The following is a 21657-nucleotide window of genomic DNA, read 5'->3' as shown; positions in this document are numbered from 1 at the left end:
TATTTTGCATAACGATTGCCTGGACCTCATCTAGAAAGCTTAACAGCTTTCATTTTAGATTTGCGGAGCAATTTTGTGGGGTTATTCATGGGAGCCAAATAGAAGAGCTCTTGCATGGGGACCACCTCTTATGTCTCCAGAGTCTTGTGCATACTTATGGAGCCAAGAGACAAAGTTAATACTAGTCGATTTTCCACTGGCCTAGTAGTGACTAAGGCCAGTTTCACAAACGTATGGACATAGATACATAGAAGCTGCATCAGTCAATAGAAACTCCCGCCGGCGTGCTCATTGTTTCACAAACATCCGGACAGAGTGCACATTTGAAGCCAACTCACGCTCGTGCTAAGCCATTTTCTCGACCGGCAGAGAATCCTTGCCCAAGTTTTCGTCCGCCTTCTGGGATGATTGTGAATGCTGAGGTGGACGAAGAGACGGACAATAGTGCACAATCTACGGGGAGGATGATGGCGCCGCGGTGTCATGGGTCGTAGTCGGGCGGTGAACGTGTGTGAAACCTGCCTAAAAATCGACTATTAATGGCTCCAAGAAGTATGAGTCAAAATGGACTATTAATGGCTCCAAGAAGTCTGAGTCTGAGGAAATCTGTGCAGGGGAAAGATTAAGAAGAGATTAGAATGGCTTATTAGACAAGTGGCGAGCTTGAAAAACAACAAATGTGGGCGAGTTGAACACCCGGCGTTGGTTGTTGCAGGAAATGTGGATGCTGCTGAAACAAGAATCATCATCAGCATGGCGATGGCGCAGCGGATCACGGGAGGTTTAGCGACTATTCTTCACCATGATCAAGCTTCCACACACAATTTCCCTTGGATGGAGCCGCGACGAGGTGCCAGAGAGCAAAATAGAAGTTGAAATGAGCATTTGGGCGCGACGCGATTCCCAAAAGAAATGATCGGAAGCAGGGAAAAAGAGTAACAGAGCCACTTCTGAGCGCGGAGGGAATCGTCAATGGATGATTTTGGATTCCGATCAACATCACTTGATGAGGCCACCCACGAAGAGGCTGAGGGGGTGTTGTAGAGGACTGTGAGGAGCTGGCGTGAGGCGAGCATTGTTCAGTGTTGCAAGTAAAGATTCTAGTCAAATGGTGTCCAACTCAGTGGGTGAACATGCGGCATTCGAAGAACTTTTCCGTGGCGTTCGAGCTTACTTTGTGGAATCAGGGATGCAAGCTCGTCGCTTGAAGGTTCGTTGTTCTGCTGTTGCGAGTCAGGGGTAGCGCCGTGTGTAGATAATAGCAACAACTTGTTCGGAAAATAGTCTAGTTCGTCCGCAATCATTCCGTTGATGATAGTTTGGAGTGGCGAATTCCATTCGTTCCTCTCTAGCCAAGGCCAAGACGTATTTTTTGGCAGTCATTGTGTACAAACACCTCGTTTCTGTCGTCATTTACACCTTCAAAAGAACCAGCACACTGAGGTGAAGCAGCTTCCAGGGGCCACTCTTGGAGTAGCGCCTTTATTCGTTTTGAAAAAGGACAAGGGCTAGTGCACTGGCAGTCTAACAAGCTGAACAGTTCTGTTCTTAACGGATGAACAGAAACAATGAATCGATTTACGACTGCAATGGCGTAACAACGCACGACGAAGGTCTGTCTCAATGAGTTCAAATTTTGACAGGGCTATCAAATTGAAATCACAGAGCGTACAACTTTGCCACCTATTTGAATTGGCTAGAGTCCTGCAACCTGCAAGGACAGGCTCGAAGGGGAGGAGGAACGTGCAAAGTGTGAGCATGGTGTTAATATTATCAAGGCTATACAGCCGGTGCATATTGCTATACTGTGGCGGCCCAGTTGTGTGGCATCAGCTGGTCTAGAAGTGCAACTACTGCTGGTGGCCTGCATTGAGAGTCTAGACCATCAGCAATGCACATACTCTCTTTCTTGATTTTTGGCACGATTGCCACGATTAGCAGAGCAGGGCAATTTGCAGGTGAAATGGCCCTAAAGAAACCAAACTCCTGAAAATTCTAGCAAAAGCAGAACACAGGCCACTTCAGGATCGAGTGGAAGCTGGGCGTGGAAGTAGTAAAAATGCGATTGGCCATACACGTATGCTGTTGCCATCAGCCTTTACTTCCTTGATGAAGTGCCACGGGTTATTAGGTGCCTCTCATAGTGCGAGGGGGAGCACTCTCTTTTTCAATAATTTTTTGATTTATTTACAAGCTTAATCGTGGCACTTTCTTTTTCCAAAAATTGCTTTATTTACAAGCTTAATCGTGTCCCATCTATCTCTGTGGCCTGGAAGAGCTTTCAGAGGTAAATTGAATCTGCCAAAGCTTAATGATTCTAAATTTGTATGATTGGACTTATTCTAGTCTTACAAAGGTATATCTAACCCCCTCCATTCATCTTTTGTCTAATCTTTTAGTCCAAATGCTGGAAACTTGTGTTTAAATTTGATGATCATTTTAGAAAGCTAGAATTTCTCCATGGTTGTGTCCAGGATGCAGGATAGCCGCTTACATGCTTGCTCAGTGGCCAAAGAAGCGAGAGCTTCAGTAGCCAAAATATAGTGCCACGAAGCGGAGCCAAGGAATTGTTCTCATATTTTGGGTTTGTGGAATTCAGTCGAATAATTAGGGGAGAGGATGCCTTAATCTGGTACAAAACTCATTCAAGATGGCACAGCAAAAGGTCAGCCCAAAAGCAATCGCACAGTCAGGTTTGGAGAGAGATTGAATAATTGGTTCTAAGAATTATGATGCTATCTTTGTGGACGAATAGTCATGTGGAGGCTTGAACATTGATCCACTTGCAAAGCTAGATGCCACAAAGGGAATATGTCCCAAGAAGATGGGGGAGTTTTCATGAATGATTAATATATCGAATGGGCTCACATAGGAGCTACAACAGAGGCTTGACTCTAACAAACATCCAAATTTTTGATCCACACATCTATTCGATTCGATTCATTCAATTTAAATAAAATCTATAACGAAAATATTGTAAGTAGAGTATTATCACGTCCTCTATTGATGATAATTGTAAGTAGAGTAGTCTCACGTCCTCTATTGTAAAATATATGATGTAACGAGGTGTTTAAAAAGTCAATTCAGCAACATACATTTATACTTTGAAATGGGTTTGCTATTGGTTCAGGTCAATGGACCATTGGGCAGCATACAGCATAGTTTTTCCACAATTAATATTAATCAAGAATTAAGTCTAGTTGGTGAATTTTCTTGGAAAAAAAAGTCGGGGAAGGCTGGTGTCTAGACAGCATGACTGCTTTTGGATAAGACAATCAGGTCCCACATGGGATATTGACTTAGGACCGTCCGAGCTAGTTTGGCCAAGATTGGAAGCAAAGTCATATGGGTGGTAAGATCCCAAATTCGAGTTCAGAGAATCCTGGACTTGCGCAAGCAATTAGCAAGAGAGAACCAACCATGTCGGATCACCAGTGTCCTATGCTGTCCCTAACACATCTCTCCTAATGGTTCGTTGAAGTGGGTGTTAGCTCTTCACCTTATTGGGCTCCACATCCTTCCTTCTGTCCCCATTCTTCTCATCCCCTCCTTTTCTTCCCTGTCTTCGTGGGCATTGTCACTCTTTTGTGCTGGAGCAACTGGGCTACTGTTATTTGTTTGCTGGTTTGTGCTGTTTGGGCCTGGGCTTCAAATGTTCATTGTGGTGATTGCTTTGGCTTGCCTTTGGTATGGCGGATGCTGTTGAAGCAGTTTGTTGTGGAGGGAGAGCTGGCTGTTCATCCCTGCTCATTTGTAGATTGCTCCTGCTTGAAATCTGCTACAGGTTCTAGTGCTTTTTTTGGGCCCAGATGTTGCACGTACACCTCGTCCATTGTAAGATCTTCCCGGAGTCACAATGCTTAGACCCTTTCTCCCAAGGCTCGCTGGGGCTCATGGAAGAGCGTGGCAAAAAAAGGTTTCTAATTAATCCTTGGTACCCCACCTGAAGGGCACTCCTTTCTTCTGTAGAGCATGAAGGAGTGATGCTATCTTTGCAAAATAGCGGATGAACCGCCTGTAGTACGAGAATAGACCAAGAAAGCTGCGTACTTCATGGATATTCTTCAACGGTGGCCAATCCCTTATGGCTTCCACTTTGGGAGGGTCCATCTTGACTCCATCTTTGGATACTATGTGCCCTAGAAAGTGGATCTCGTGCATGAAGAACTCACTTTTCTTGGCATTGATAAGCAACTTGTGCTTCCTGAGCTTTGCAAAGACAACTGCCAAGTGTTTTTTATGCTTGGCTTCGCTCTTAGAGAACCCTATGATGTCGTTAAAGAAGGTACCCATGAAGGCTCTGTGCTCTCTGAAGATTCTGTCCATCATTCTATTGAAGAATTCGAATATGCACATACCCAATGGGCACTATACTTTGGACATGCACCTATTTTGTGATGAATTCAAATTATTATGCCCATCAGATATGCTTTTGATGGTCGATGTCACCATAAACTCCATTTTTTTCTAAGCGTTATGCACACACATAAAAAACATGTTTTGAGGTTTGTTATTCGAATACACACATATCTGATGGAAAAATACTTTACACACATGTCAATACCACCTATTTTGAGGAACGTACAAAGTATCATGTCCATGTAATATGATTTGGATGGTCAAAGTTGCCATAAACCCTGTTTTTCTCCAAGTGTTATGCACAATGGTCAAAACACACACTCTGAGATGTGTTATTCAAACACACACATAGTCAATGGGCACCATCCTATTAACATGCATGAATCCACCTATTTTTGGTTACTTGCAAAGTATCATGTTCATCAAATATGCTTTGGATGGTTGAAGTCACCATAAACCCCATTTTTCATCATGTTATGCACACCCCTCAAAAAGCACGCTCTTAGGTGTATTATTTGAACGTGCACATACCCGATGTGAATGACATTGGCTGGTGCATTTGTCAACCCAAATGGCATCTCTAGGAATTCATACAATCTAAATGTGGTTTTAAAAGCTGTCTTATGCACATCTTCAAGCCGTATCCTGATTTGGTGGTACCCACTTTTCAAATGGATCCGGTTGAACATAGCAGACCTTTCTAACCTATCCAAGATATCGTCAATCCTGGTATAGGGAATCTATTCTTAATTATTATCTTATTCAAAGCTCTGTAATCTATGCACATCCTCCCACATCCTCCAGGATCCATCTTTCTTTTGCACAAGCAACACGGTTGAACAATAGGGGGAAGAGCTTGGTTGAATCAGCCCCTTTTCCAAGGGATCTTTTACCTGGTTCATGATCTCCTCTTGCTGGGCTGCACTAACTCAGTAGGGAGGCTTGTTTGACGGCCTGTAGGCCATCTCATGGGCTATCCATAGATGCCACTTACACCTTGGAATGTGCCTTGTAGGCCTAGTTATAGTCAGTTAGGACTATTGGTACAGTTAGTTTATGTACCATCTAGGTCAATTAGGACATTTAGTCCAGTTAGGGCAGTTAGCCTTGGGGTTTTGTTATGTTGGCTCACCCTTGAGCCTCCACACTTCAGTTTTGCAGCAGCAATCTATTACATTATCTCGTTTTTCTCCTTCTTGCTTCCATTACCTCCTACAATGCTTCCGTACAGCCGCACGGAAGCCTCGGAGAGAGAACCTTGGAGAGAGGGAGAGAACCTCGAGATGCGTGCTAAAAGGGAGAGAGAGAGAAACAAGCTGTGTTGAAAAAAACCTGTACCTTCATCAAAACCAAAGTGGAAGGAGAGCAAGGGGGGTAGGTGTGCATGAGGGGTTGCCACGTGGCCCCCTCATTAATGCTCTAACCCACACAAACCAATGGAACATTGGTTTGCCCCTCACATTAAAGTCCTAATCCCTACTAACCAATGAAACATTGGTTTTTCCTTGGGCCCAACAATTAGACCCTTCTAAACCTTGCCTTGCCCCTAGCAAGTAGGCCTAGTGTGTGCACCCAGGGACTTCTAGGGAAGTATCACTTCCCCTGGGTTAGCCCCCTAAGCCAAAGTTAGTCACAGTTCATAACTTCACGTCCTTGTGACATTATGCCTGATTCTCAGCTTGTTTCGAATACCCTTGATGGGTTGCCTGATTCATATCAAGGCTTTGCTACTACATTGAGGTTGGTTGCAGGGGGTGATGCTAATCATTTCTCATTTGACTAGCTGGTTGCTCTTCTTCTTCAGGAGGAGCAAAGTCGTGTGAATCTCAATGCTTCTATGGCTAGTGATCAAGCATTTGCTGCCCATCACAAACACAAAGGTAAAGGCAAGGTTTTAGCTGGAAAACCCTCTCATTCCCATGCTGATCATTCACATGGTGCCTCTTCTTCAGGGGATAACAAAAAGAAGAAGAGATGTAATTATTGCAGGAAACCTGGGCATGATATTTCTGAATACAGGAAGCGCATAGCATTTGAAAAGAAGAAGAAAGAGTCTGGTCTTGCAGTATCTGGTTCTTCTAGTGCAGAAGATCAACATGAGTCTGCTAATTTTGCACAAGACCAGCATTGGGCTTTCTTGGTTACATGTTAGTATAATTGTGATGTTCATGATGCTTGTATGACAGTGTCAGATGTTCGTGATGCCTGGTTCTTTGATAGTGGTGCTAGCAAGCACATCACTTCTTGCAGGAAGTTATTCAGCTCATTGGAGCTTACATCTCAGGGGGGGCAGTGTCACATGTGCCAATAATGCATCATATACCGTGAAAGGTATTGGGCAAGTTTCTCTTACTTCTGTCTTTGGTGGTATTGTTACTATAGAGCATGTGCTTTATGTTCTAGGCATTCGTAAGAACCTCATTTCTATTTCAGCCATTGCTACGTGTGGCTTTTAGGTTCTTTTTGATGGTGTGAGGTGTGCAGTGTATGATGCTACACATGCCTTTACCATGGTTTTGACTGGCACATTGTCTAGAGGTCTTTATAGACTTGATGCTTATGACAGATGTTTGGATGACGATGCTGCACTTGCCGATGCACATGCCTTTGCTCTTGATTCTACCATGGCAGATTTTCATTTGTGGCATGAGAGGTTTGGACACCTCAATTTTGGAGCCCTGGTGAAGTTATATAAGGAAGATATGATTGTGGATCTTCCCAAAATGCATATGTCTACCAAACATGTTTGTGAACCATGCTTGCTTGGTAAGTTGCATTGTGCTGCGTTTCCCAAGGATGGGAGAGTTGGTGCTTCATGCAAGCTTTATCTAGTTCATAGTGATGTTTGTGGACCCATGAGGGTTGCAGCTCTTGGGGGGTTCTACTATTTTGTCACTTTTATTGATGATTTCACCAGGTACACTTGGATTTTCGCATTGAAATCCAAATTTGAAGTTTCTTCATGCTTCAAGCACTTTATTGCCTTGGCTGAGAATGAGAGTGGGCTGCACATTGCTCACCTTAATACAGACAGGGGGTTGAATTCATGTCGAAGGAGTTTGCTGTATTTTTGGCTTCCCGTGGCATCAATCATCGATGCATGGTGCCTTATACTCCTCAACAGAATCCCGTGGCTGAGCAGAAGAATAGATCAATGATGGAAATGGCCAGATGCATGTTGAAAGGTAAACATTTGCCTAATAAGTTGTGGTTGGATGCGGTCATGTGTGCAAATTACATCTTGAATAGATGTCCTACAAAGGCATTGTAGGCTATCACACCTTATGAGGCTTGGACGGGTCGTAAGCCTCACATTTCCTACATGAGGACTTTTGGATGCTTAGCTTATACTCATGTGCCTTCAAAGAAATGTACTAAGTTGGATGATAAAGCTGTCAAGTGCATTTTTCTTGGGTATAGTTCAGAGAGCAAGGGCTATAAGCTATATCAGCCCCGCACGGGCAAGTTTTTTGTTAGTCGGGATGTTGTGTTTGATGAATCTTCCGGACTTGTCCCTATGAGACAAGGTCAGCGTTTTGTTCTTGTATCCAAAAGTACCTTCACCCTCTAGAGCCAAGGTATGCCCAACAAAACATCGCATCCATTCAAAGGCATGATATAGAATTGCTTGGTGTCCACATAGCTTTGAATGTACATGTGTAACTTCTTGATTATTGGAGTGACTGACTCACCGTGTCCAGACAAGCCATGTCTGCATCGGTTCCATCTCTTCTGCTTTGATGCCTAACTTTCCAGCCAGCTTTGGAGTAATGAAATTGGCATGGGCTCCTGGATCGAAGAAAAACAAAGCTGTTTGGTCATGGATCTTTTCCCATTCTCTGCATAACTCTGTAGCATCTTCGTTCTGCCAATCCTCAATCACATCCGGCATAACACTAGTCGTGGGCTTTGGCATCTTACCCTTCTGGTCATTCTTTCTGTCCTCCCTTTACTCCCCTTGCTCCCCTGAAGGCTACTTCCTCTTTCTATGTGGGCATTCAAATGCTCTATGGCCCTCTTCCTTGCGTATGTAACACTTGTTGGCATCATAATTGCTTTCTTTTTGTCTTGTCTCATCTTTTGCTGAGGTGGTACTCGTCTCTGTCCTGCAATAAATCGTGCCTTGGAGGGCTGTCCAAACTTCGTGCACTTGTTAGGAGCTTCTTGGTTGCTGCCCTTGAAGCCCGAAGTCCTCCCTTATAAGAGGGCATAAGCTATAGTGGCATTCTCAATAAGCTTAGACGTGTTAGAAACTTTTGTTTTGGTGTAGCAGTCCCGGATTTCCTTTGGCAGCCCACAACAATACTACTCAATCTGTTTTGACAGCTCCACACGCCTATAAGAAGTCACGGATGCCAATGCTTCCTAGAACCTGTTATTGTATTCTTCCAGGTTCTTGCAATTTTGCTACATCTAACTTGTGCCAGCCTATCATAATATCCACCTCAAAGGTGGTAGTGAGCCAAGGAGCTGAAAGAACTCCACCCATGTAGTGGGAGCTCTACCCTGTAAAAGCAAATTGGTCTACCACTAAAGTGCATTGCCTTTGAAAAAGGTGGCTGCCTTTCTAATCTTTGATGACTTTGTAAAATTCCCACCAACATATGCTGCATCAAACTGCTGCACAAATGTCAAGGCCTTCAACCTATCCCGCATTCCATTGAAAGTTTCAAGCTTTACTGCAGCCCCACATTCTTTGAAGTCTTTCAACTTACCCTTGGGTGCAACATTGTCATATATAGGTGGCTGCAAAAGGGCCAGTGCCATCATCTGTCCCTTGCTCTGTGCATTACTGCCACTTCCCATGGCTGGGTTGACCATTCCAGGTCCCATACCCTGCATCTGAGGCATGTTCATTGAACCACTCCCTAGGCATTCCCATTTGCATTCCGAGCTGCATCCCTATATTGGCATACATCATGTTGGCATTTCCATCCTGCATACCCCCCATCATAGGTTGCTGAAAACTCTGCATTCCTTGTTGGGATATCTCAAGGTGTATGCCTCAGGCACACCTTATGTTTCTATGTGTGAGTGCTCGAGGCACAGTTAGTGCCCACAAGCACAGTTAGGTGGTGGAAAAGCCACATAGGATGATTGAGAGAATCTAGGAGCAGATTGAGGAGATGATTGAGGAGCTTTGAGGTCATCAGTGATGTCAGTGACCTTGTATGAGGTGCCTACTTAAGGACCTCTTTCTTCTTCATTCTATAAGCAAGTATTCTGAGTTTGTGTCCACTCTACTCTTTCTTTTCAGTATTCCAACATGGTATCAGAGCCCTTTGATCCCCCTTGAGCCCATTTCTGCCACATCATCATCTTCTTCTTCATCTTCTTCTTCTCCATTTTCCTCTTTCTTCCCAAAATCTTTGAGAGCTTGGTTCTCCATCTACAAACAGCCATTGCCCAAACCCTCTGAGCTGGAAACTCCTCTAGTATGGGCAAACTTCCACCTGCAAGCAATTGAAGAAAAAACGTCTGTGGTGGCTGCCATTCTCCAAACAGCGAATTTCTTCTGTTGCTCAATACTCCCTGCATACTCCACCATTGCCTGAGCCCTCTTAGGAGTAGATGGGCGACCTCAAGACGAAGATTTTGAGCCATTTTTCAGGTCATTTGGTTCAGTAACGAGGGAGAAATCGTCAAAACTCAGTTTCAGCCTGTAGCAACTCTCCCGGGCAAAAGTGCGCACCATTTCGTCCAACCTCTGTGCTGGACCTTCTCTGGTATATGAGCTTTCTTTTGCTTCAGAAAGCCCTCTTTTCCTTGCTTTGAAGAGTGAGCTACAAGCCCTCCAAGTTCAGCTTTTCAGTTTTGACAGTTTTGGACAAGTTTTTGAAGATGATGCTACATAAAATGCTACTCTAGCATTTCTGGTTTTTTGAAGCTTTCAATAACTTCAGTACAAGTGTGGATTCAGTTTTGTTTTGACTTGCTAGACCTGGTTTTGATTGGAAAATGTTTATTTCATCCACTTCTATGAAGCATGTAAGAAGAAGCATCATTGTTTGAAATCTAGTCACTACTATTTGCTACATTAAGTGCTCATATTTTGGAAGTCTTTCAGTTATTTTTGCCTTGTAAGAGAGATAGACACTGCCCAATATCTGGGTTAGACCCTCTCATGGCTACCATATATAATCTTGAGAAGTTCAATGGAAAGGGGTTCCATACATGGCAAATGAAGGTAAAATTTGCATTAATGCGGGAGAACTTATGGGGACTTGTCAAATCTACTCCTACCGCTTCTTCTACGGCCTCAAATGCTGGGGAATCTTCAGCTCCGACACGACCGGCAAGAGATCCAGCAAGAGAAGAAAAAGCATATGGTATAATTGCTTTAGCTTTGGGTGATGATTACATACATCATATATCTGACTTGGAGTCTCCATCGGAAGCATGGCAGAAGCTAGATTTGATTTTTGGTGCAAGCTCTCATATTTCTAAACTATCACTTAAAATCTCTTTCTTTGAATTAAAGATGGCAAGTGATACTACTTTAGCTGCCCATGTCAACTATATGCGGAGTCTTATGACTCAGTTAGCTTCTATCAACTCTCCTATCACCCCTGATGATGCTATGGCAGTACTACTTAAGAGTATGCCTGAAAGCTTTGATCACATTGTAAGCACTTTGAAGAATCTTCCCAATCCAAACCTTGAAGGCATTATCTCAGCTCTCCAAGAAGAAGAAAGACACATGGAGTTAAGGAAAGGCAATGACACTGCTTATGTTATGAAATTCCAGAAGGGCAAGTACTCTCCTTGCAATCACTGTGGAAAGACAAATCACCTTTCAAAGGACTGCTTCAAAGTTAATCCATGTAAGCACTGTGGCAAAAACAACCATAGTGAGAAGTTCTGCAGAGCCAAAGCAAAGACAGAAAATGCAAATCTACTTACAGTTAATGAGCCTCCACAAGATGAGGCATCCTTTGAAGATTATGCATTTTAAATTATCTCTATGTATGCTCCAGATCACTCTTTTTATGTCAAGGTACTCAGCCTGGATAGTCCTCCAAAATGAATGAAAATAAATTATTGTGTGTTGTGTTTTGTAAACACCTCTGGTCACCTTATGATGTAGGCCATGTGTATGTTTTGTTCCATGGTACCTCCTGCAGACATTGTGTGCATGTACATGCAAGGGAGATAACCATTGGAAGGTCTTTTTGTATCCCTTTTGTTTACCTTACACCCAAGGGAACCCTTGCTAGCATGAGAACCTAGCCATAGATTTATCCTTGACCACCATGAGATGGCATGAGAAACTATGAGACTAGATGTATCCTTGACATAGCCTGAGGCATTTCCTTGAGGGGGGGTTTGTTGGGATATCTCAAGGTGTATGCCTCAGGCACACCTTATGTTTCTATGTGTGAGTGCTCGAGGCACAGTTAGTGCCCACAAGCACAGTTAGGTGGTGGAAAAGCCACATAGGATGATTGAGAGAATCTAGGAGCAGATTGAGGAGATGATTGAGGAGCTTTGAGGTCATCAGTGATGTCAGTGACCTTGTATGAGGTGCCTACTTAAGGACCTCTTTCTTCTTCATTCTATAAGCAAGTATTCTGAGTTTGTGTCCACTCTACTCTTTCTTTTCAGTATTCCAACATTCCTAGCTGCAGACCTGCCTAGTAGGTGCCAGGCATTGCCATTCCTTCTGTGGGCTGTCCAACCATGGCTTGGAAGACAGAGCCTCCTCCAAAGTACCCCGGATGCAATCACTGAGGGGAGAAAAGTTTTCTGTCCTTGATTAATGGACTGAAAATTGTTGGCTTGTTGGGGATTTCCCATCCCAGGACCAATTGAGGGCATCACAGGTGGCTGTCCACCAGGGGGTGTATGATGAGGAGTACGCCTTTGCTTCTTCTACTTCTCTTTGGCTGCCTTTTTGCTTCTGGGAGGAACATTCATAATCTCAGCCAAGTTTTGAGTTAACTGTGTGAGGGTGCCCACTGCACTTGCCAGCTGCACCTTCAAAAGAGCTTCTGCATTTAATTATTCGGCCTCATCTGCCTCATCCTGAGAAGCCTCAGCGGCATGCTCTGAGGGAACATGCAGTTCCTCATTGTCCTACACCCTAGCGTTCTGCTCTTCTTCCCCGCTTTCTTCATACTATGCCTTATATTCAAAGGACTTAGACTCCTCCTCCGGATCGCTGGGTGTGTTCATCATCGTGGCTCTAATAAAAATGCAGCAAAGGCTTCCTTGTCCCAACACCACCAAGGCTCACCTCTGTAAGAAGATGGTGATGATCCCGGCAATGGAACCACTGAAACCGACCTCTAGCAAGCTAAAGGGTAGTAAACTGTAACTAACTTGACATCCACACTATTCATAGCCACAATGCATCATTTCGAGTCACTTCCATTAGTTAAATATCACATAGAAAACAACTTTAAACACACTGAAAGGGAGGCTAGACTACCCCTGCAAAGAAACAATGCACGAGAGACACCGATTGGCTCAAAATGCTTTGGCGCCCTTTTCAGTATTTGGTCAATTCTTCTGGCAATGGAATCTGTTCTTACAACAAGGGCTTATCCCTTGCACTCTGCCTCACTAGCAATTCCATTGACTAAGCCTTCAAAAGGCATCCGATCCCAGGCTTCCACTAGAACCCATGCCAAGGCATGGTTAAGGCATTTCCGACTGTCTATGTCCAACTGCAAAGCTATGCAGGCATTTCACAAAGCATCGAGCTTGCTCTAATGGTCTGGCAGTCCCACAAGCCAATGTCCACCCTCTCAGGGCGACATTGCGACAACACAGATATCAAATTTGTCACCACAATGCAAATATCCTAAGTCAAAGTACAGTTGACCATTTATTTGATCATAATTAAAGAGTTTTCCATTTGTGTTAATTATGGTCAAAGAGTTCTTTTAATGGTCAGAGAATTGACTACGGTCAAAGATACTTGACTCTGGTCAAGTAAACCTGACTTCGGTCGAGGAGACTTGTTTTATTACCAAGAGGGTTAACTACGACTAACCAGAGAACCACAGAGTTGACTACGGTCAGAGAGTGTTGACTTCGGTCAATGAGACTTGGTTTATTGCCAAGAGGGTTAACTACGGTTAACCAAGATGTGCCAACTTCAGTTGGAGAGTTATGCCAACTTCGGTTGGAGAGACTTGACTATAATTAAGGCGCCTCGACCCTTGGTCAAAGCCCCTTAATTATGATCAAGAGCGTTGACTCCGGTCAACCAGATAATAAATATATATTTTTATATTTGTAATGTGTGCACGTGTTTAGTGAGGACACCCACCGTTCCTAGAATTAGTCCAAAGTGTGTTATTTGCATGCAAAGCGCTAACAATTAATGGGTGCCATGGTGGTGCGCTTTAATTAATTGTTGCAGGTACTAGGAAGAGTGATTTTCCTAAGCGCAATGGAGCCTAACAAGAGTCTAGGAGGCGGTATGTGTGACCAAGTGCTTCGAAGACTCCAGAGTTGCCCTTAGTGGCATGTAATTAGGAAAGTAATGTAGAGTTTGACAAGTGGCTTGTTGCCAAGAAAGGGAGCCTAAGAGCTCATGTAATAATTTATTCACGTTGGATTTTTATATGAACAGCTCTATGCTGAACTGTGTATTCACTTTCTCTCAAGAAATAAAATACCTTGGGGGGGGTCCAGCCCGACATGTTGTCCTGGGCCCTAGCTGTCTGTAGAGAGAGGGAGAGAGAGAGCGCTTATGAGAGTGTTTTTGCAGTAGTTTATAAGCGCCAGGTTTCATTGGTATCAGAGCAAGGCATGAATTGCCTTTTATAGCAATCATGATTAGAGAGAACAATTCCTGTGTGACGATCTAGCAAAAAAGGCAACAGGCGATGGGCGCAATCTGAAGCGTATGCACGAGGAGAGGCTTCAGAAGACCTTGGCTGGCCGTTGTGAGTTTTTTTGGGCTGCCCACGAAGGGCTACTTTTCCTACTGACGCACTACGGGCAGAGAGCCGCTTGGACATCGTACGACTTGCGTGTACTCCCTAGGAGACCTTGGCTGATGACGAGCTCCTATGCGGTTGAATTGCTGGGTGCTAGCACGGCCTCTAAAGGCTTAGTTGAAGATGCAGTAGGAGGTACGTAGCTGCAGTACGCTCTTCCCTTGACCATAGAGTTTGGGCTTGGTTGCCATTGTGACTGGCGACACCTTCACGGGGATGTATGGCAAAGGATTATTCTAACGCGTGTGCTGACGGTTGGCAAGCGTGGGGTATCGAGGGTTGAACGATAAGAGAAGAGCTTCCGAGGCGTTCGTTGTGAAGAAGACGCGAGCAAAGTTGTTCCGTCGCTGTTTTGCGACACTGACGGACATGCATGACGACCTTGGGATTTTGCCAGAATTTTGTTTACCTTAGGCTGCGCTGACGTTGCGCCTAGCCAACAGGGCAGATGGCGTGGCAGTGACACGTAGATGATGGCGTGGCACATGCGTACACGTGGCATGCATAGAGTTGATGTGGCTTTTGTGATGTGGCATACAACCACGTAGGTCCAGCTGACGTGGCAGACAAGTGTGGATGCTGACGTGGCAGTGGGAGCTAATGCTGACATGGCAGCACATGCAGGGTGATGACATGGCAGGACACGTGGGAGCCAGGTGGTAGACCCGGGTCAGAGCAACCCCTGTCAAGATTAACTACAGTTAGTCAACCATGGTTTTGTTGACCTTGGTTAAAGGTCCAGTCAATTTGATCTAACCAGACCAATCTGGTTAAGGGAACTCAATCTCACTGACTTAGACTCTGGTTAGAGTCTAGTCCAGTTGACTAGACTGGTCCAGCTAACCAGAATCTCAGTCTGGGTCAGTTAGCCAGATTCCAGTCTGGTTCAGCTACTTCAAAATCTAGTTAATCTGGTTAGAGGTCTAGTTACAGACCAACCAGACCAGAGCCAGTTAGTCTGGTTAGAGTAACCAGCCAGCTACCCATCTGGTTACTGTCACCCAAAAAAAAAAAAAAAAGACAGTTACAGAGACTGTTTCTGCTAGCAGTTTTCACCTATCTGAGAGAGTATTTACTGTCAGGAAAAGCAGAAATCAGAGAAAATCAGAGATTTGCAGAAAGAGAGAAAATGCATGCCTTTGTGCTCAGGAAAAGGGAATTAGATGCATACTCAGTGCTTTTTGCAGCAGCCAGAAAAGGGGCAATATAGTTATTGATGCCTTGGCAACCTTGTGGGTATATGCCTTGAGTTGACAGCCCGGTATTGGCATAGATTGTGAATGCAAGACACCTCTTGTTGAGGTAATTTTTCTCTTTGAAAAGCAAAGGTTGCGTGCATTAGTTGCATACACAGTGTGTGAGAAACTTGCAGATCTCAGACGAGTCGTAAGAAAATGGCTCAATCACCTATCCAGTGGGATTCACAAGATAGGGATGCACATCCAAGATAGACACCTCTTGTTGAGGTAATTTTTCTCTTTGAAAAGCAAAGGTTGCGTGCATCAGTTGCATACACAGCGTGTGTGAGAAACTTGTAGATCTCAGACGAGTCGTAAGAAAATGGCTCAATCACCTATCCAGTGGGATTCACAAGATAGGGATGCACATCCAAGGCAAAGAAGTGTGCAACAAACTCAGCAAGAATTTGAGCAGATGGTACGCACTCGTATGCAAAAGATGGAAAATTTTAGAAGGGATCCAGGAGCTCAGCATTTGTTTCAAGTAGAAAATATGCCTAATGCAGCTTATGATGTGCCAATGCCAGAGGCACACTCTCGTGTACAGCCAGAGAGAGAGAGAGATCTCATAGGGGACGGTCTCATAGCAGGAAGAGATCGAGGCATCATCACCGATCTCACAGTCCTTCACCGTCTACCTCGAGCTCGACTTCTGTATCTTCTTCTTTATCAGATAAACCAGCCATAAAAAGAAGGAAACACAAGAAGTCTAGGAAGAGTAAGTCTTCCAGAGAGACCAAAGAATTCAAAGAGGGAGGTAAATCTGACAAGTTTATGACCTATAATGGACAATATGGTCATACAAACAAAGCATTGCAGTTCATCAGGCAGTTTGATGTTGCATTCGGTACAAAAAAGTTTTCAGAATGCTCCAAGTTAAGAATGGTCATTTTGCACTTGACAACGACAGCTAGTGCATGGTGGAGTGCACAGACCACAGATGGGTCAGCCCCAAAGAGGTGGAAGGACTTTAAGAAAGCCTTCTACCAGCAGTTTATGCCTAAACAGTTTAGAGATCATGTTCTTCAAGATTGGGACAGTTTGCATATGGATGCAGGAGATGTAGTGGATGTGTACAACCAAAAGTTTTGGGATGCTTATTTGCAGGTTGCACCTTTCAAAAAGATATGCAAAGGAACCCAAATGAGAAAGTACAGAGCAGGTCTCAGTCCCAATAATTTAGGCAGTAGTGAATGCTTTGGGAGTAAAGAACATTCAAGACCTTATGCATTCAACTTCAGTAGCTAGTCTTGTGCCATTACAAGATCCATCCACAATACTATCCTTGCATGCAGGATGTGCTGAAAGAAAGAAAACTGATTTTTCAAAATCAGAAAAGAAAGAGTATCCCAATAGAAAGGGTTTCAGCCTTAGAAGCTGAGGGGTACTCAGTTTTCGAAGTCATATAAAGGAAGAACACAGTTTACTCCTGAACATATTGAAACTTTCAAGAAAGAGGGTAAATGCTTCAGGTGCGGCAAAGAGGGGCATGTGGCTGCCCAGTGCCCAGAAAAGCCTTCAACTTCGAAGGGAAAAGAGGCAAAGAAGTCATGGGGACCGCAAAAACCAATGGCAGGAGGAATTCCTGACATACGGGGTCATGTTTCAAACCTAGAAGAACGAGAATTGCTGCTATCATGGGGCAAAGTCAGAGACCAGCAAGTGCTGATTTTATTTGATCCAGGGGCTACTTATAATTTCATATATGAGGACCTAGCCCTGAGGTTGGGAATAAAGACGGAGGAGTTGGGCAGGGCTTTGGATGCCGATCAGATGTTCTGTGGGAACCCTGTGCCAGTCACTCCCTTGATAGGGAAGCTCCGTCTTCATGTACAAAGTTATGTGGATCAGGAAGACTTCTTCATTTCTCCACTGAAACATCATGATGTAGTCTTGGGTATGCCTTGGTTCCATCGCAAGGCAGTGAAGTTGACTCTTCTTGAAAGAGTGCTGGAGTTTGTACATAGGGGCGAAGTATATCGTGTGGCTGCTAGGAATAGAGGGGAAACTATTCCCATTGTATCAAATAGTTTTGTTGGAAAAGAAATAAAGTCTGCAGTTTCAACTTACATGATTTTTGTAAAAGAGAGAGATGTGGAAATGCATGCTGAAATAAGTGAGGCAGATTAGAATAAATTTCAGTTGCTTGAAAATTTTAAAGATTGCTTTTTTGACGCTTTGCCAGGGGAACTACCCTTGAGAGACCTGAGGATCATGGCATAGAACTCATTCCTGGCAGCTAGCCACCCAATAGGCTCCCATACAGAGTTAGTGTAACTCAACGAGAAGAGATTATGACTCAGGTGCAGGACTTGTTGTCCAAGGGGTTGATTCAACCCAGTTCTTCTCCTTTTTGTTCCCCTGTATTGCTAGTACAGAAGAAAGATGGCTCATTCCGTATGTGTGTCGATTACCGCGCACTGAACAAAATGACCATCAAGAATAGATTCCGTATTCTGCGCATTGATGATGTGCTGGATCAGTTAGATGGAGCTTCAGTTTTGAGCAGGATAGACTTAAAGAGTGGCTATCGCCAAGTGAGGATACAGCCTCAGGATGTGCACAAGACAGCGTTCCGCACTACTTTTGTGCTGTATGAATATCTGGTGATGCCTTTTGGATTGACAAATGCCCCAGCTACCTTCAATAGGATGATGGATCGTATCTTCCGACCTTACAGACAGTTCACTGGTACCTTCTTTGATGACATAATTGTCTTTTCTAAGTCCGAAGAAGAGCACAAGGAACATCTTGCTATAGTGTTTCAAGAGCTGAGAAATCATTAGTTCTATGCAAACAGCAAGAAAAGTGAATTCTTTTTGGAAGAAATCCATTACTTGGGGCATATAATATCCAAAGATGGGATACGGATGGATCCGGCAAAGATTCGTGCCATTCACGAATGGCCAGAGCTGAAAACTGTGCATGAAGTTTGAAGTTTCCTAGGCTTGTGTTCTTACTACAGAAGATTTATCAGGCATTTTGTGGATATAGCGGCTCCACTCCACGATCTTACTAAGAAAAATGCAGCTTTCAGATGGGGAATTCCTCAAAAGACAGCCTTCACCACACTCAAGGAGAGGCTGACTACAGAGCCAATCTTAATCGTTTCAGATTTGTATCAGCCATTTGATGTGGATTGTGATGCTTGTGGGGAATGTGTTGGGGCTGCATTGCATCAGAATGGTCATGTAGTGGCCTATGAGAGTAGGAGACTCCGGGATGTAGAGAGATATATGGGAATCTATGAGAAAGAGTAATTGGCTGTAATCCATGCCATCCATACATGGAAGCATTATCTTTTGGGTGCAGATTATACTGTTAAAACAGATCACCAAAGTCTGATATATTTTCTAACTCAAACAAAACTTTCCGAGAATTTATGAAATGGGCAAATATGTTGTCAATGTATGATTTTCGGATTGTTCATACCCCAGGAATCCGGAACAGAGTGGTAGATGCCTTGTCCTGAAGACTCCAGGTCAACAATTGCTTATCATCAGGACTTGGAAGGCATGAGGGAGCAATATGCTAATGATGCAGATTTTGGCGAGATTTTACAGCAAATGCAAGAGGGGCAGTCCACCAGTCACTATTCCCTGAAAGATGGATATCTAATGAAAGATGACTGCCTATGCATCACTCAGGAGATGAGGAAAAAGATTTTGGAGGAATGCCATGCACCTCCCTATGCTGGACATAGAGGAATACAGCAACAACTCTAGCACTAGAGAGTTATTTCTTTTAGCCAGGGATGCGGAAAGATAAACATCAGTTTGTTACTGAATGCCTTACGTGTCAGAAAGTGAAGTATGATAGATGGAAGGCAGCTGGCCTACTTATGCCTCTTCCCATGCCTCAGGCACCGTGGGAAAGTATTACAATGGACTTTATTTTTGATTTGCCAAGATCAAAGTTACGGAATGATGGGATTTGGACTATCATTGAGAGATTCAGCAAGCAAGCTCATTTCATTCTGGTTCGCAAAACCATAAAGGCAGATCGTATGGCTAAACTTTTCATGGCACAGATCTTTAAGCACCATGGTATGCCTAAGTCCATTGTTAGTGATCGAGATCCCAGAATGACCAGTCTATTCTGGAGAGCTTTATTTGATAACATGGGGACAAATCTGAAATTTTCTTCTTCTTTCCATCCCCAAACAGATGGTCAAAGTGAAATAGCAAATTCTACAGCATTGGATATGCTAAAATGCTACGTGGGTGACCAAGGTTCAGAATGGGAGAAGTACCTACCATTGGTAGAGTTTGCATACAATAATACAGTACACAGCTCTACAGGGAAAGCCCCCGTTGAGGTCATTTATGGGAAGGTGATTCTGCCACCTATCCTGAGGACCAAGGATGAAATATTTGCAGCTGATCATTTTGTGAGAGACCTCCAGACAGCTTATAGCCAAGTCCGGACAGCAATTGAAAGGTCTCAAGAGAAACATAAAAGAGCTGCAGATAAGCATAGGAGACAGTTAGATCTCAAGAAAGGGGATTGGGTACTTTTAAAGCTTGAGAAAGCTAGACTTCGTAAGTTCAAAGGCAAACAGAAAGTGTATGCAAAGTTATCTTCCAGATATTATGGCCCTTTTAGGGTTGCAGAAAGAATAAATGAGGTTGCATACAGGTTGGCATTGCCAGAGCATTGGACGATTCACAATGCATTCCATGCGAGTCTTCTAAAGAAATTCTAGGGGCTAGAGCCTACAGAGCCAGTATCAGAGGATCCACAAGAAGTGGATAAGCTCCATGGAGGAGGTCCTTCAGCCAGAGCAGATTGTGTACCATACTGTACGCAAAGGCTCTCAGGGCAAGGAGTTTTACAGGTATCTTGTAAAATTCAAGAATTATATGGCATTAGATGCCAAGTGGATGGATGAAGACATGTTGTCCGATCATCCACAGCTTTTGGATGTTTACAAGGAAGCTTTTCAGTTGAGGTCAACTGAATAGAAGCCGAGGGAATGTCACCACAATGCAAATATCCTAAGTCAAAGTACAGTCGACCATTTATTTGATCATAATTAAAGAGTTTTCCATTTGTGTTAATTACGGTCAAAGAGTTCATTTAATGGTCAGAGAATTGACGACGGTCAAAGATACTTGACTCTGGTTAAGTAAACCTGACTTCGGTCGGGGAGACTTGATTTATTACCAAGAGGGTTAACTGCGGTTAACCAGAGAACCACAGAGCTGACTACAGTCAGAGAGTGTTGACTTCGGTCAATGAGACTTGGTTTATTGCCAAGAGGGTTAACTACGGTTAACCAAGATGTGCCAACTTCGGTTGGAGAGTTGTGCCAACTTCGGTTGGAGAGACTTGATTATAATTAAGGCGCCTCGACCCTTGGTCAAAGCCCCTTAATTATGATCAAGAGCGTTGACTCCGGTCAACCAGAGAATAAATATATATTTTTATATTTGTTATGTGTGCACATGTGTTCAGTGGGGATGCCCACCGTTCGTAGAATTAGTCCACAGTGTGTTATTTGCATGTAAAGCGCTAACAATTAATGGGTGCCATGGTGGTGCACTAGAATAATATGGTTGTAGGTACTAGGAAGAGTGATTTTCCTAAGCGCAATGGAGCTTTACAAGAGTCTAGGAGGCGGTTCGTGTGACCAAGTGCTTCGAAGACTCCAGAGTTGCCCCTAGTGGCATGTAATTAGGAAAGTAATGTAGAGTTTGACAAGTGAGTTGTTGCCAAGAAAGGGAGCCTAAGAGCTCATGTAATACAGCTCTACGCTGAACTGTGTATTCACTTTCTCTCAAGAAATAAAATACCTTGGGGGGGGTCCAGCCCGACATGTTGTCCTGGGCCCTAGCTGTCTGTAGAGAGAGGGGGAGAGAGAGCGCTTATGAGAGTGTTTTTGCAGTAGTTTATAAGCGCTAGGTTTCAAATTGCACACATGATCTCAAAACAGGAAGAAATCCACAACATTGCCCCTCTGCACCAATCTAGGCACATCCTCTGTGACTGGGTGTCTGTTGATAGCGTGAATAGCCAAGAGGGAGCTGCCAACAGCAAAATGAGCAACAACAAACTTCAAGAATGACAAATGGAAACTTAAATGAGGGTCAAAATGACTGTACCCG

General features: G+C 43.8%; 1 protein-coding gene across 4 annotated transcripts in view; it reads left to right on the top strand.

The window, feature by feature from the left end:
* The first annotated feature begins 258 nt into the window (after positions 1 to 258).
* The window catches only part of LOC147902129 (DNA polymerase lambda-like), a 122694-nt gene continuing 101295 nt past the window's right edge, over positions 259 to 21657 (top strand). For 3 of the 4 annotated variants that reach the window (XM_087375252.1, XM_087375254.1, XM_087375255.1), the window contains exon 1: positions 514 to 1210. In XM_087375252.1, the coding sequence (XP_087231378.1) occupies positions 1109 to 1210 (102 nt within the window). In that variant the 5' untranslated portion in view covers positions 514 to 1108. The other variant, XM_087375253.1, reaches the window with a different exon arrangement.

The sequence above is a fragment of the Dipteris shenzhenensis genome, chromosome 5 (genome assembly GCF_047967505.1).
Source record: "Dipteris shenzhenensis isolate YYH24624 ecotype China chromosome 5, Dip_SZ_1.0, whole genome shotgun sequence".
NCBI lineage: Eukaryota > Viridiplantae > Streptophyta > Polypodiopsida > Gleicheniales > Dipteridaceae > Dipteris > Dipteris shenzhenensis.
Note: the sequence above shows the minus strand (reverse complement) of the source record. Positions and strands in the feature narration are given on the sequence as shown.